A 13,244-nucleotide genomic window follows, 5' to 3' on the forward strand; every position below is an offset into this window, starting at 1 on the left:
CACCACAGAGGAACTTTAAGTTCATATTGTTAGGTGAAAGAAGCCAATCTGAAAAGGTTACATACTGTGTGATTTCAAATATATGACATTTTGCAAAAAGGAAAACGATAAAGGCAGTAAAAACAAAAAGATCTGTGGTTACCAGGGGTTTGGAGAGAGTGGGGAGAGGGATAAAGCAGTGGAGCACAGGGGATGTTTGGGGCAGTGAAACTATTCTGTATGATGTTGTCATGGTGGATTCATGACATTGTGTGCTTGTCAAACCCATGAAACACAACACAGAGTCAAAGATGATGCAAACTATGGCCATCAGTTTATAATATGTAGCAATATTGGTTCATCAGTTGTAACAAATGTACCACAATAATGCAACATGTTGATAGGGAAAACTGGAGGGTGGAGGTGAGAGAGGGAGTATGCAGGAACTCTCTGTACTTTGCTTAGTTTTTTTGTAAACCTAAAACTGTTCTTAAAAAAAAGAGTATTAGGCCAGGCATGGTGGTTCATGCCTATAATCCCAGCACTTTGGGAGGCCAAGGTGGGCAGATCACTTGAGGCCAGGAGTTTGAGACCAGCCTGGCTAACATGACGAAACCCCTTCTCTACTAAAAATACAAAGATTAGCTGGGTATGGTGGCCATGCCTGTAATCCTAGCTACTTAGGAGGCTGAGGCACAATCATCACCTGAACCTGGGAGGCGGAGGCTGCAGTGAGCTGAGAGTGCACCACTGCTCTGCAGTGACTCTGTCTCAAACACAGTGAGACTCTGTCTCAAAATAATAATAATAATTTTAAATGAAATAAATGGGCTTTTAAAAGCCACAGCTTGTTAACCAGAAGTAACCACTAACAATACATTTTTAATATTTTTTTTGTATTCTATTTTTAAAAATACTTATAATCTTACCTTGTTCTTCCATTCCCCTCTAGCCATTATCTGTCTCCATCGGTCAGTCCAAAATATTTATTGAGTGTCTACCATATGTCAGACCCTGAGTAAGTACAAAACGTTCAGGGAAAACAAAATAGACTTGATTCCTACCTTCAGAGTTGGCATCCTAGAGGAGGAGTCACAGAAGTAAACAGGCAATTATAGGAGTCTCTAATTCCTCACCTTTCATTCATTCTTCAGCCTGCTTTATGTATTCAGACTCTGTCCTATCATATTCACTGAAACTATCCTAGCCAAGGTCATGAATGACTACCTTGTTATTAAATCCTGACCCAACTTCTCTGTGGATTTTAGCGCTCTTAAACTCCCCTTTTTCTTAAAGCTCTCTTGTCCCTTGACTTCCATTGAATAACAATTTCTTCTTGTTTTTCCTTCTTGTCTGATTGCTTCTTCTCATCTCATTGCATTGGGTGCTGATGTTCCCTCAGGGCTCTATTATTTAACCTCTTCTCCATCTGTATAGTCTACTCATGTAATCTTATATATTTACATGGCTTTAACTACTACCTATGTACTAATAACCTCCAAATCCATGTAACCAAGGAAACCTGGATAACTCCCTCCCATCCATGGCCAAAGCTAAAGACATCCTATTAAAAACTATGTTATAGCTATACCACAACAATTCAAGAGTTTCCTCAGTTGCTACCTTCTACCCTCCATTCTGAATCCACTTCCTCTCAGATGTCATCCTCAGTTTCTGTCCTTTTGTCTACTACTTGGACTTGCTTTTCAGCATTGTTTGACTGGTTGTCTTGCTTTCAATTTCAGAGTTATCCCTGAGTGCTGCCTCTCAGATCATGCTGTTCTGCAACTCTCAGCCAGTCCTGCCTCAGTCCTGAACCCAGACGGGTTCATTGTTCTCAAACATTACTTATCTGAAAGGGGAGATCATAAACTAGCTCATACCTCTTTCCTGAGCTTCAAAACTATATGTACAACTGCCTGCCTTCATTACTACCTGTATGTCTTCAGGATCTCCAATTCAGTCTGTCAAAAAATCTTCTCTTGCTGGGTATTCTATCTCAGTGAATGGTCTCACTGTCTATCCAGGGGCCCAATTAGGGAATATAAAATTATTCCTAACCCTTCTTCTCTTTTACTCCTTATATCCATGTCCTATCAATTCTAACTCTATATTTTCAAATCCATCCCCTTAATTTAATATTTATTGTCACTACTTCATCATTTATCTTGTGAATCACTAAGTGGTCTCCTAACTGGTCTCCCTGCTTCTCATCTTGCTAGTTCCAATATATTCTTCATGCTGCTACCAGAGGACTTTCTCTGACAGGAATCCACATCACTTCTGGTGGAAAATCACTATGACACCTTATTGGTAATAAGATAGTAATGCAGGATCTGGCTCATGCCTTCCTTTCCATCCTTGTCTCTCCTTACTCACTAGCCTCTAGTTTCAAAGAATGTGTCACTGTAAGGTCTCAATTCTAGAAAAGCCTTAGGATACATGTGCTGTATAATGGGTCATCTTAAATTGCTGAAACCATGAACTTCCCCGAGCTTATAACTCTATTGTTGGCTAAGTCTAAGGCTTGGTTCTGGACCTGAGCATACCTCCTTGCTGCTCTGACAAACTCCCTCTAAGTAAGATATAGAAAAGAGCCAATATACCTCACTACAAACTTCCTTTTTCCCAACATAGCACCAAGCAACAAAATTGTATCTGTACTTGACATAGTAGGGCCCAGCCCAAGTAACGCCACATATACAGAGAACTGGAGAAAGATCCTTGAGAGTTCTGGTATGAGCTGGAGAAATGTGTTCATAACATTGTACTCCAGAGTGGAGAAAAGAAAATCTTAGGGCCAGCTGGGCGCAGTGACTAATGCCTGTAATCCCAGCACTTTGCGGGGGCTGAGGTGGGTGGACCACTTGAGGCCAGGAGTTCAAGACCAGCCTGGCCAACATGGTGAAACTCCATCTGTACTAAAAATACAAAAATTAGTTGGGCATGGTAGCACACACCTGTAATTCCAGCTACTTGGGAGGCTGAGGCACGAGAATTGCTTGAACCCAGGAAGTGGAGGTTGTGGTGAGCCAAGATTGCACCACTGCACTCCAGCCTGGGTGACTGAGACTCTGTTTCAACAATAACAACAAAACAACAACAACAAAAAAGAAAGAAAAAGAGAAAGAAAGTATTAGGGCCAAGCTGAGCCAGAAAAAAAGTGTTTGCCCAAGGTGGCTACAAGCAGCCTAGCTGAAATGGAAAATCAAAGTCAATGGCTAAAGGAGCCAAGGTCATAGCCAGGAAAATGGTTAGTGACTATGCACAAGATTGAAGGAAGGACTGAAATAGGAACACAAGCAGCAAAGTCAGTGATCATGAGGGTTAGAGGCAGGAAGAATCAGGTATGCTGACAAGTCAAGCAGGAATATAGTCTGTGAACAACAAGCACGTACTGAAGCTTCCTTGTCATGTGGCCTTGCTCTATCTTGCAATATTCTTCCCTAGCCTCCTTTTAACTCTGGTGGGGCCAGAGAGGAATAGTGTAACACAATGATACCACTGTATGTAGGACTCTACTCCAAACTCAGTTCCCAAAATCAGGCAACGGACAACCAGAAACAATGCTCTTTCCAGACACCACCTACAAATACAGAGCAATTACTCCCTCTGTTTTGATTATCCTCAGGTATGATTATCATAGATTTGGGACCTAGAAGAGCAGAGTTTGAAGACAGCCATTAACCATTCAGAATAGCTGGAGTGAATGAGTCCAAGAGGGGTCTGCCAAGCAGTGCCCAGCTTGTCTCCTGTAGGAAGGATGTTTTCTGGCCCGATAAATAGATGATCCAGGTCAGAGCTACAGGGGCCTTAGAAACCAGCACAGGATCTCCTTCATTTATCTTGCTTTTCCTTGCCATCCTCCTAGGAGTTCTCATCACATTCCAGAAACTGCTTCCAAATTGATCTGAAAAGTATCAAGCTGCTGCTGAGAAGTTTGTTCTGGCTTATGTGTTCCAGAAAGAAAAGGTTGACTTCTCCTACAACAAACTGGCTGATCCTAAGTTTTCATTTTATGACAAGACTTTGGTGGAAGCAGTGAAAAAGGGAGATCACTGGGTGCACTTGTTTTTCCGCTCACTCTCATTGTGTCATACCGTGATGTCAGAAGAAAAAGTAGAAGGTGAGGAGAGGCCTAAGGTAGCTTCATGGACTGAGAATATGTCATGGAGTCTAGGCTGGAGGTAGGGGTGATTTGATATGCTTTGCAATGGCTTAATCTAAGAAAGAACTTTCTATTAGGTAGCTTTGTCTGGCAATGGAATGGATAGTCAAGATAAGTGTTAGCTCCTGTTAATACCAGAGGTATTCAAGTAGAAAACAAACTCTTGGTTTAAAAGAAGATTCATTCATTCAGTAGGAGTCAAACTTGGTGCTGTCTGGGGAGCTTCAGATTATTTTCATTTCTTTTAATTTTTTATGGTGCTCTACATTTTCAGAGAAACTTTTCTGGTAACTAACTATAGAATGATCCCTGAGGCTGAGAGCAGTGGCTCATGCTTATAATCCCAGCATTTTGGAAGGCCAAGGCAGGAGGATTGCTTGAAGCCAGGAGTTTGAGACTAGCCTGGACAACAAAGTGAGATTCCCCCTGTCCACCCCTATCTCTACAAAAAAAATAACTTTAAAATAAATAAAAAATTAGCCAGGTGCCAGGCGCAGTGACTCACGCCTATAATCCCAGCACTTTGGGAGGCCGAGGCGGGCGGATCATGAGGTCAGGAGATCAAGACCATCCTGACCAACATGGTGAAACCCCTGTCTCTACTAAAAATGCAAAAATTAGCTGGGTGTGGTGGCGCATGCCTGTAATCCCAGCTACTCGGGGAGCTGCGCCAGGAGAATTGCTTAAACCAGGGAGTTGGAGGTTGCAGTGAGCCGAGATAGTGACACTGCACTCCAGCCTGGCGATAGAGCGAGACTCTGTCACAAAAAAAAAAAGAAAGAAATGAAAAGGTAAGAAAAAAAAAAGAAAAAAATTAGCCAGCTATGGTGCTGCAGGCCTGTAATCCCACTTACTTGGGAGGCTAAGGCAGGAGGATGGCTTGAGGGTAGGAGTTTGAGGTTGCAATGAGCTATGATCGTGCCACTGCACTCCAGCTTGGGTGGCAGAGAGACCCTATCTCTAGGGAAAAAAAATTATCCTGAGGAGGGTGGCAGGAAAAAGAAAAAAGAATGGTCCCTGAAAGCGTAGCCGTGGGAACTTCTGATCTTGAAGCTCTGTGATGTTCTGCCCTCCAGATCAGCCCCACTATCTCTGACAAGGCCTCCTAAAAGATGAGTTGTCATCCTCTTGTTGCTTCACAATTTGAAGATATCTCCACTATCCTAGTTTTTTTAGTAACCAGATCTGGCTATGTCATCCATTAATTTATCCAAACCTCTTTAGAAACAATGAATGAGAAATAATTGATTATAAATTAAGACTTGGCAGGGTGCAGTGGCTCATGCCAGTAGCAGGAGGCTGAGCAGGTGGATTGTATGACTCCAGGAATTCGAGACCAGCCTGGGCAACATAATGAAACTCTGTCTCTACAAAAAGTAAAAAAAAAAAAAAAAAAAAAAAACAATTATTCAAGCGTGGTGGTGTGCACCTGTAGTCCCAGCTACTCCGGAGGCTGAGGTGGGCAGATCACCTGAGCCCTGGAAGCAGAAGTTGCAGTGAGCCAAGATCATGCCAGTGCACTTCAGTGTGGGTGATAGAGCAAGACCCTGTCCCAAAAAATAAATAAATTAATTAAGAAGACTTTTTTCCCTTAACAAAGAAGAATTTATATAACCAGGCCAGGCGCAGTGGCTCACGCTTGTAATCCCAGCACTTTGGGAGCCTGAGGCGGGCAGATCACAAGGTCCGGAGTTCAAGACCAGCCTGGCCAATATGGTGAAACCCCGTTTCTACTAAAAATACAAAAATTAGCCAGGCATGGTTGCACGCACCTGTAGTCCTAGCTGCTTGGGAGGCTGAGGACAGAAGAATCACTTGAACCCGAGAGGCGGAAGTTGCAGTGAGCCAAGATCGTGCCACTACACTCCAGCCTGGGTGACAGAGGGAGACTCCATCTCAAATTAAAAAAAAAAAAAAGAATTTAGACAACCAAATGAATCACATCCTTTAAAGTCAATGTACTCTTAACACTACCAGTAGTGACACCCTATATTTGTATATCACTTTACAGTTTTACAAATTGCTTTCATTTGTATTATCTCATATAGTCTTCACATCAGCCCTCTGAGGTAGGCAGAACCAGAAAAATGGAAACTGATGCTAAGGGAGCTTAAGTTACTTGCCTAAAATCCTATAGCTAAGAAGAGCAGAGATAAAAACCCAATGTCACGTTCACCGCATGCTTCTCTGACCTGCTGCTATTCCAACAAGCTGCTATTATTTGAACATATTTGGCCTTGGCCTTGTTTACTGCCCCGAGTAACAGAGCAGGAAACACACAAGAAAATAATCTCAATTGTTCAGTAGATATATCTTGTATCTGACCTAAAATTATATTCCCCACCTACCGTATTCACAAGCATAAGACTCTAATGATGCATAACTGTTTTAAAAATCAAATCAACCTTCAGAAGAGAAATAATCTAAAATATACCTCAAGTTGTGACAATATTCTAACAAAGGAGTTGCAGAAATATCTTGAAGAATATCAGATTGAAAGACTGATTCAATAAGGTGAGTCATTTAGCTTCCCAGGGTGACTTTCAAAGATGACAACACTTGCGTATATATATTTCTATATATATATATAAACTATATATTTATATAGTTTACTAAATCATCAATCTTATTTTCTTACAGCAGTGTTTTTAAAAGCGTGGTTAGTCTTATTCAGGAGTACTTATGCAGGACCACCTGCATGAGAATCACCCAGGAGATTTGTTAAAAATTCATTTTCTTAGGCCCTCCTCCCAGATTTTGTGATTATGGATTCAGTTAAGTTTGGGAGAGATCCAGGAACTAGCATTTTTAACAAGCTTCCTGAGCCATCTTTACTCACTAAAGTCAAAGAATAACTGCCTGTTCAGTTTGTTTGTTTACATTGTATGTTCCATATACCTCTGTAAAGTAAGTTGAAAATAATGGAAATGAAGGCCAGGTGTGGTGACTCATGCCCATAATCTCAGCACTTTGGCATGCCAAGAAGGGAGGATCACTTGAGCCCAGAAGTTCGATACCAGCCTGGGCAACATAGGGAGACCCCATCTTTAAAAAAAAAAAAAAAAAAGCCAGTTGTGGTGCATACCTATGGTCACAGCTCCTTGGGAGAGCAAGGTGGGAGGATTGCTTGAGCCTGGGAGGTTGAGTCTTCAGTGAGCTGTGATCACACCACTTGCACTCCAGCCTGGGTGACAGAGTGAGACCCTGTCTCAAAAAAATGAAAATAAAAAATAAAAAAAAGGAAAGGAGAAAACACTGATATGTTCTATGCAATCTGGCCTTGTAGAGCCAGACTTGTCAGGTAGTTTTAAAGAAACATGCCCCTTTCTGGGCTCTATCTTTATATAAACCATTTAGAAGACAGTGTCACTTCTGGGTGGACTTCAGCTACTCATCTCTCTGGGCTCTGGTTGCCCTCTTCTCTCCTGTCAGGCATGCTGGTGTACCAGGCTCAGTCACCAGATGAAGGTGCCCTGGTCACTGCTGCCAGGAACTTTGGCTTTGTGTTCCGTTCCCGCACGTCTGAGACAGTCATACTGGTCGAAATGGGGAAAACCAGAGTCTACCAACTGCTGACTATTTTGGACTTCAACAATGTGCGCAAGAGGATGTCTGTTATTGGTGGGTGCCCTTCCTAGTTGGCCTTCTCCCCTTCTTTGTCCTTCATACGTATTCACACATTGCCTTTCTTTTTTATCTACACATATATGCTTTCTCCCACTCACATACCTTCTCATAGGTATGTGCCTCAAATACAAACATGCAGCCATCCCTATTTTCTCACATATCCTTTAACTTTTCTCTTACACACATATGTGGGCTTGCTACCATATGCTAAGTCCACACTAAGTCCCTAGTGTTCCTGAGCAGTGGCTTGTCAGCACCCTCAAAGCCACGGTGAGGGCAAAGAATAAATTTATAAAGCCTGAACATGGAATAAGAGATGGGAGCAGACAGTAAGGGAAAATTCATACTGTCTCTCTCAGTTAGTTTGAGCCCCTCATACTAAAAAGGAAGGTCATTTTTCACCCGTGGCATTACTAGATATGAGCCTTGGTCTGGGACTTGGAGATACTAAATGTGATTCTACATCAGACTCTTCCATGGGTAGCACTGAACCCATGGAAGAACTGGTTCTGTAAGTTCCTCTCTCATTTTTAGCAGCCCTCGCCACATCATTTATCCTGTGTGACCACTCACTGAGTACTTAGCCTCCATTAAAGGGAGAAACAGTGTCATGGGGAATAGCCTCCTATTATCCCTCATTGGCTCAGATAAGTTATAATAAGAGACTGATAGTTACTTTGCTTAATTTGCTTATCTTTAGTGCGGACACCTGAAGATCGGATAATGTTGTTTTGCAAGGGTGCAGACACCATCATCTGTGAACTGCTTCATCCATCCTGTAGTTCCCTCTGTGATGTGACCATGGAACATTTAGATGTAAGTGTTTAGGCTGCAAGAGAAGGAAGGTGCGGGTAGTTCTCTGTATCTGGATATGTAGCCACGTATGTGTCCCTGGGCCATCGTGTTTCTATATGGCTGTATAATGATGTCTGTGTCTCTTTAATTGGTAGAAGAATAAAACTATCTTATTTTGTGGGATTTTCGCCGACCACATTGCCAACTTCTATATCAAAGAGTTGAGTGTGACAGTACCCCCAGAGGCATGATGAGGATTGTGTCCATGGGAGTATTACAACAATCAGAATAGTTCTCTGGTTCTTGATTCAGGAGTTTCCATAGTCTGACCTGGAGTTTGCTTTAGAATAGGACCTGTTGTTTCTTTCTCTTGCCTGATTGCCCTGGCCAGAACTTCCAATACTATGTCGAATAGGAATAGTGAGAGAGGGCATCCTTGTCTTGTGCCAGTTTTCAAAGGGAATGCTTCTAGCTTTTGCCCATTCAGTATGATATTGGCTGTGGGTTTGTCATAGATAGCTCTTACTATTTTGAGATACATTCCATCAGTACCTAATTTATTGAGAGTTTTTGGCATGAAGGGGTATTGAATTTTATTGAAGGCCTTTTCTGCATCCATTGAGATAATCATGTGGTTTGCTTTTGTCATTGGTTCTGTTTATGTGATGGATTACATTTATTGATTTGCATATGTAGAACCAGCCTTGCATCCCAGGGATGAAGCCGACTTGATTGTGGTGGATAAGCTTTTTGGTGTGCTGCTGGATTCTGTTTGCCAGTATTTTCTTGAGGATTTTCACATCGGTATTCAAATAGGAAGAGAGGAAGTCAAATTGTCTCCATTTCCAGATGACATGATTGTATATTTAGAAAACCCCATTGTCTCAGCCGAAAATCTCCTTAAGCTGATAAGCAACTTCAGCAAAGTCTCAGGATACAAAATCAATGTGCAAAAATCACAAGCATTCCTATACACCAATAACAGAGAACTAAATCATGAGTGAACTCCCATTCACGATTGCTGCAAAGAGAATACCTAGGAATACAACTTACAAGGGATGTGAAGGACCTCTTCAAGAACTACAAACCACTTTTCAAGGAAATAAGAGAGGACACAAACAAATGGAAAAACATTCCATGCTCATGGATAGGAAGAATCAATATTGTGAAAATGGCCATACTGCCCAAATTAATTTATAGATTCAATGCTATCCCCATCAAGCTACCATTGACTTTCTTCACAGAATTAGAAAAAAAAAAAAACTACTTTAAATTTCATATGGAACCAAAAAGGAGCCTGTATAGCCAAGACAATCCTAAGCAAAAAGAACAAAGCTGGAGGCATCACGCTACCTGACTTCAAACTACACTACAAGGCTACAGTAACCAAAACAGCATGGTACTGGTACCAAAACAGATATATAGACCAATGGAACAGAACAGAGGCCTCAGAAATAATGGCACACATCTACAACCATCTGATACTTGACAAACCTGACAAAAACAAGCAGTGGGGAAAGGATTCTCTATTTAATAAATGGTGTTGGGAAAACTGGCTAGCCATATGCAGAAAACAGAAACTGGACCCCTTCCTTACACCTTATACAAAAATCAACTCAAGATGGATTAAAGACTTAAATGTAAGACCTAAAACCATAAAAACCCTACAAGAAAACCTAGGCAATACCCTTCAGGACATAGGCATGGGCAAAGACTTCATGACTAAAACACCAAAAGCAATGGCAACAAAAGTCAAAATTGATAAATGGGATCTAATTAAACTAAAGAGCTTCTGCACAGCAAAAGAAACTATCTTCAGAGTGAACAGGCAACCTACAGAATGGGAGAAAATTTTTTGCAATCTATCCATCTGACAAGGGGGTAATATCCAGAATCTGTAAGGAACTTAAACAAATTTACAAGAAGAAAACAACCCCATCAAAAAGTGGGCGAAGGATATGAACAGATGCTTCTCAAAAGAAGACATTTATGTGGCCAACAAACATATGAAAAAAAGCTTATCATCACTGGTCATCAGAGAAATGCAAATCAAAACCACAATGAGATACCATCTCACGCCAGTTAGAATGGCGATCATTAGGCTGGGGGCAGTGGCTCACGCCTGTAATCCCAGCACTTTGGGAGGCTGAGGCGGGTGGATCAGAGGTCAGGAGATCGAGATCATCTTGGCTAACATGGTGAAACCCCGTCTCTACTAAAAATACACAAAACTAGCTGGGCGTGGTGGCGGGCGCCTGTAGTCCCAGCTACTCGGGAGGCAGGAGAATGGTGTGAACCCAGGAGGCAGAGCTTGCAGTGAGCCAAGATCACGCCACTGCACTCCAGCCTGGGCGACAGAGCAAGACTCCATCTCAAAAAAACAAAAAAACAAAAAAAAAAAAGAATGGCGATCATTAAAAAGTCAGGAAAAACACTTTTACACTGTTGGTGGGAGTGTAAATTAGTTCAGCCATTGTGGAAGATAGTGTGGTGATTCCTCAAGGATCTAGAACCAGAAATACCATTTGACCAAGCAGTCCCATTACTAGGTATATACCCAAATGATTATAAATGATTCTACTATAAAGACACATGGACACGTATGTTTATTGCAGCACTATTCACAATAACAGAGACTTGGAACCAACCCAAATGCCCATCAGTGATAGACTGGATAAAGAAAATGTGACACATATACACCATGGAATACTATGCAGCCATAAAAAATGATGAGTTAATGTCCTTTGCGGGAACATGGATAAAGCTGGAAATCATCATTCTCAGCAAACTAACACAGGAACAGAAAACCAAACACCACACTCACAAGTGGGAGTTGAACAATGAGAACACATGGACACAGGAAGGGGAACATAACACACCAGGGCCTGTTGGGGTGGGGGACTAGGGGAAGGATAGCATTAGGAGAAATACCTAATGTAGATGACAGGTTGATGGGTGCAGCAAACCACCATGGCACGTGTATACCTATGTAACAAACCTGCACATTCTGCACATGTATCCCAGAACTTAAAGTATAATAATAATAATAATAATAATAATAATAATAATAATAAAAAGAATAGGACCTGTTGTTATGGGAGGCCCTACCCCCCCAGCCATGATGAGAACAGACTACCTAGAATAGAAAACATCAGGCCTGGACTGTTCGATACCTCTCTCTGTTGTCTACAGGATTGGAATCATCAAAGGCACCTTCTCTACCCTACCCTACCTTACTTCTACACTCTAGGATTTGAGATGTATCAAAAAGAGAGAGTAGCTCCAGCCGTCGGGCACAAGAAAGGAAAACCAGATCCATACACTTTGAGGTTTTCACCTCTAAATCTGTATATGCAAAGGGTTGGGGGACTAGGGAGAGAACAAGGGACAGAATAAGAATGAAGATAGATCACAAAAATGTTTGATAAATCAGAGAATATGCTATTTTATTAAGTCACCTCAACTTGACTCTCCATTAACACACAGCCAGAAGCCAGAGAACAAATGGCCAATAAGCTCATGAAGAGCTATTCAACATTATTAGTCATTAGAGAAATACAAAAATCAAACCCACAAAATCCACGTTACACCCACTAGGATGGCTAAAATCAAATATTTGAAGGAAAAAGAAAGATAACCAGACAATAATAAGCATTGACAAGGATGCAGAGAGATTGTAACCCCTCTACATTGCTGATGGGAAAGTAAAATAGCACAGCCATTTTGGAAAACAGTCTGGCATTTCCTTAAAAAGTTAAGCATAAAGTGATCATATAACCTAGCAATTCCACTCCAAGGTATATTTCCTAGAGAAATAAAAATATACACCCATACAAAAACATGTACACAGGTGGAGGGATGGGAGCAAGATGGATAAACAGAATCCTTCACTGATCATTTTCCCCACAGGAACACCATATTTGACAACTATCTACATTAAAAATCACCCTCAAAGAACCAAAAACAGATGAGCAATCAGAGTATCTGATGTTAACTTCATATCACTGAAAGGTGTACTGAAGAGGGTAGGAAAGACAGTCTTGAATCACTAGCATCAGCCCTCCTGCATCCCCTAGCAGTGGCCACATTGTGCAGAGTATCTGTGAATTTGGGGGAGGGAGAGTGCAGCAATTATGGGAACTCAGTGCTGCCAACCCCAGTCAAAACACAACCAGTGCCCACAGAGGGAGCATTTAGACTAGCCCTAGCCAGAGGGGAATCACCCATCCCAACAGTCAGAACTTAAGTTTCTGGCTGGGCACGGTGGCTCACGCCTGTAATCCCAACACTTTGGGAGGCCAAGGTGGGCAGATCACCTGAGGTCTGCAGTTTGCAACCAGTCTGACCACCATGGAGAAACCTATCTCTACTAAAAATACAAAAAATTAGCCAGACATGGTGGTGCATGCCTGTAATTCCAGCTACTTAGGAGGCTGAGGTAGGAGATTTGCTTCAACTCGGGAGGTGGAGGTCGCAGTGACCTGAGACAGTGCCACTGCACTCCAGCCTGGGCAACAAGAGCGAAACTCTGTCTCAAAAAAATACCTTGAGTTTCTGCAAGCTTCACCATCACAGGTTAAAGTGCTCTTGGGTTCTAAATAAACTTGACAGGCTGTCAAGGCCACAAGGACTGCAACTCCTAGCCAAGTCCTACTCCTGTACTGGGTTCAGAGCC

The 13,244-nt window shown here is 41.9% G+C and overlaps 1 protein-coding gene across 6 annotated transcripts in view; it reads left to right on the forward strand.

Moving 5' to 3' along the window:
- Positions 1–13,244, forward strand: part of LOC101001603 (phospholipid-transporting ATPase FetA-like) — a 111,681-nt gene that overhangs the window by 79,541 nt on the left and 18,896 nt on the right. For all 6 annotated transcript variants that reach the window (XM_009188560.2, XM_009188565.2, XM_009188563.2 and 3 more), the window contains 3 exons: positions 3,943–4,105; positions 7,580–7,768; positions 8,475–8,590. In XM_009188560.2, coding sequence (XP_009186824.1) covers positions 3,943–4,105; positions 7,580–7,768; positions 8,475–8,590 — 468 coding nt within the window. The remainder of the gene's footprint in view (positions 1–3,942; positions 4,106–7,579; positions 7,769–8,474; positions 8,591–13,244) is intronic.

Source organism: Papio anubis, chromosome 13 (assembly GCF_008728515.1).
Source record: "Papio anubis isolate 15944 chromosome 13, Panubis1.0, whole genome shotgun sequence".
In the NCBI taxonomy this organism is placed as follows: domain Eukaryota; kingdom Metazoa; phylum Chordata; class Mammalia; order Primates; family Cercopithecidae; genus Papio; species Papio anubis.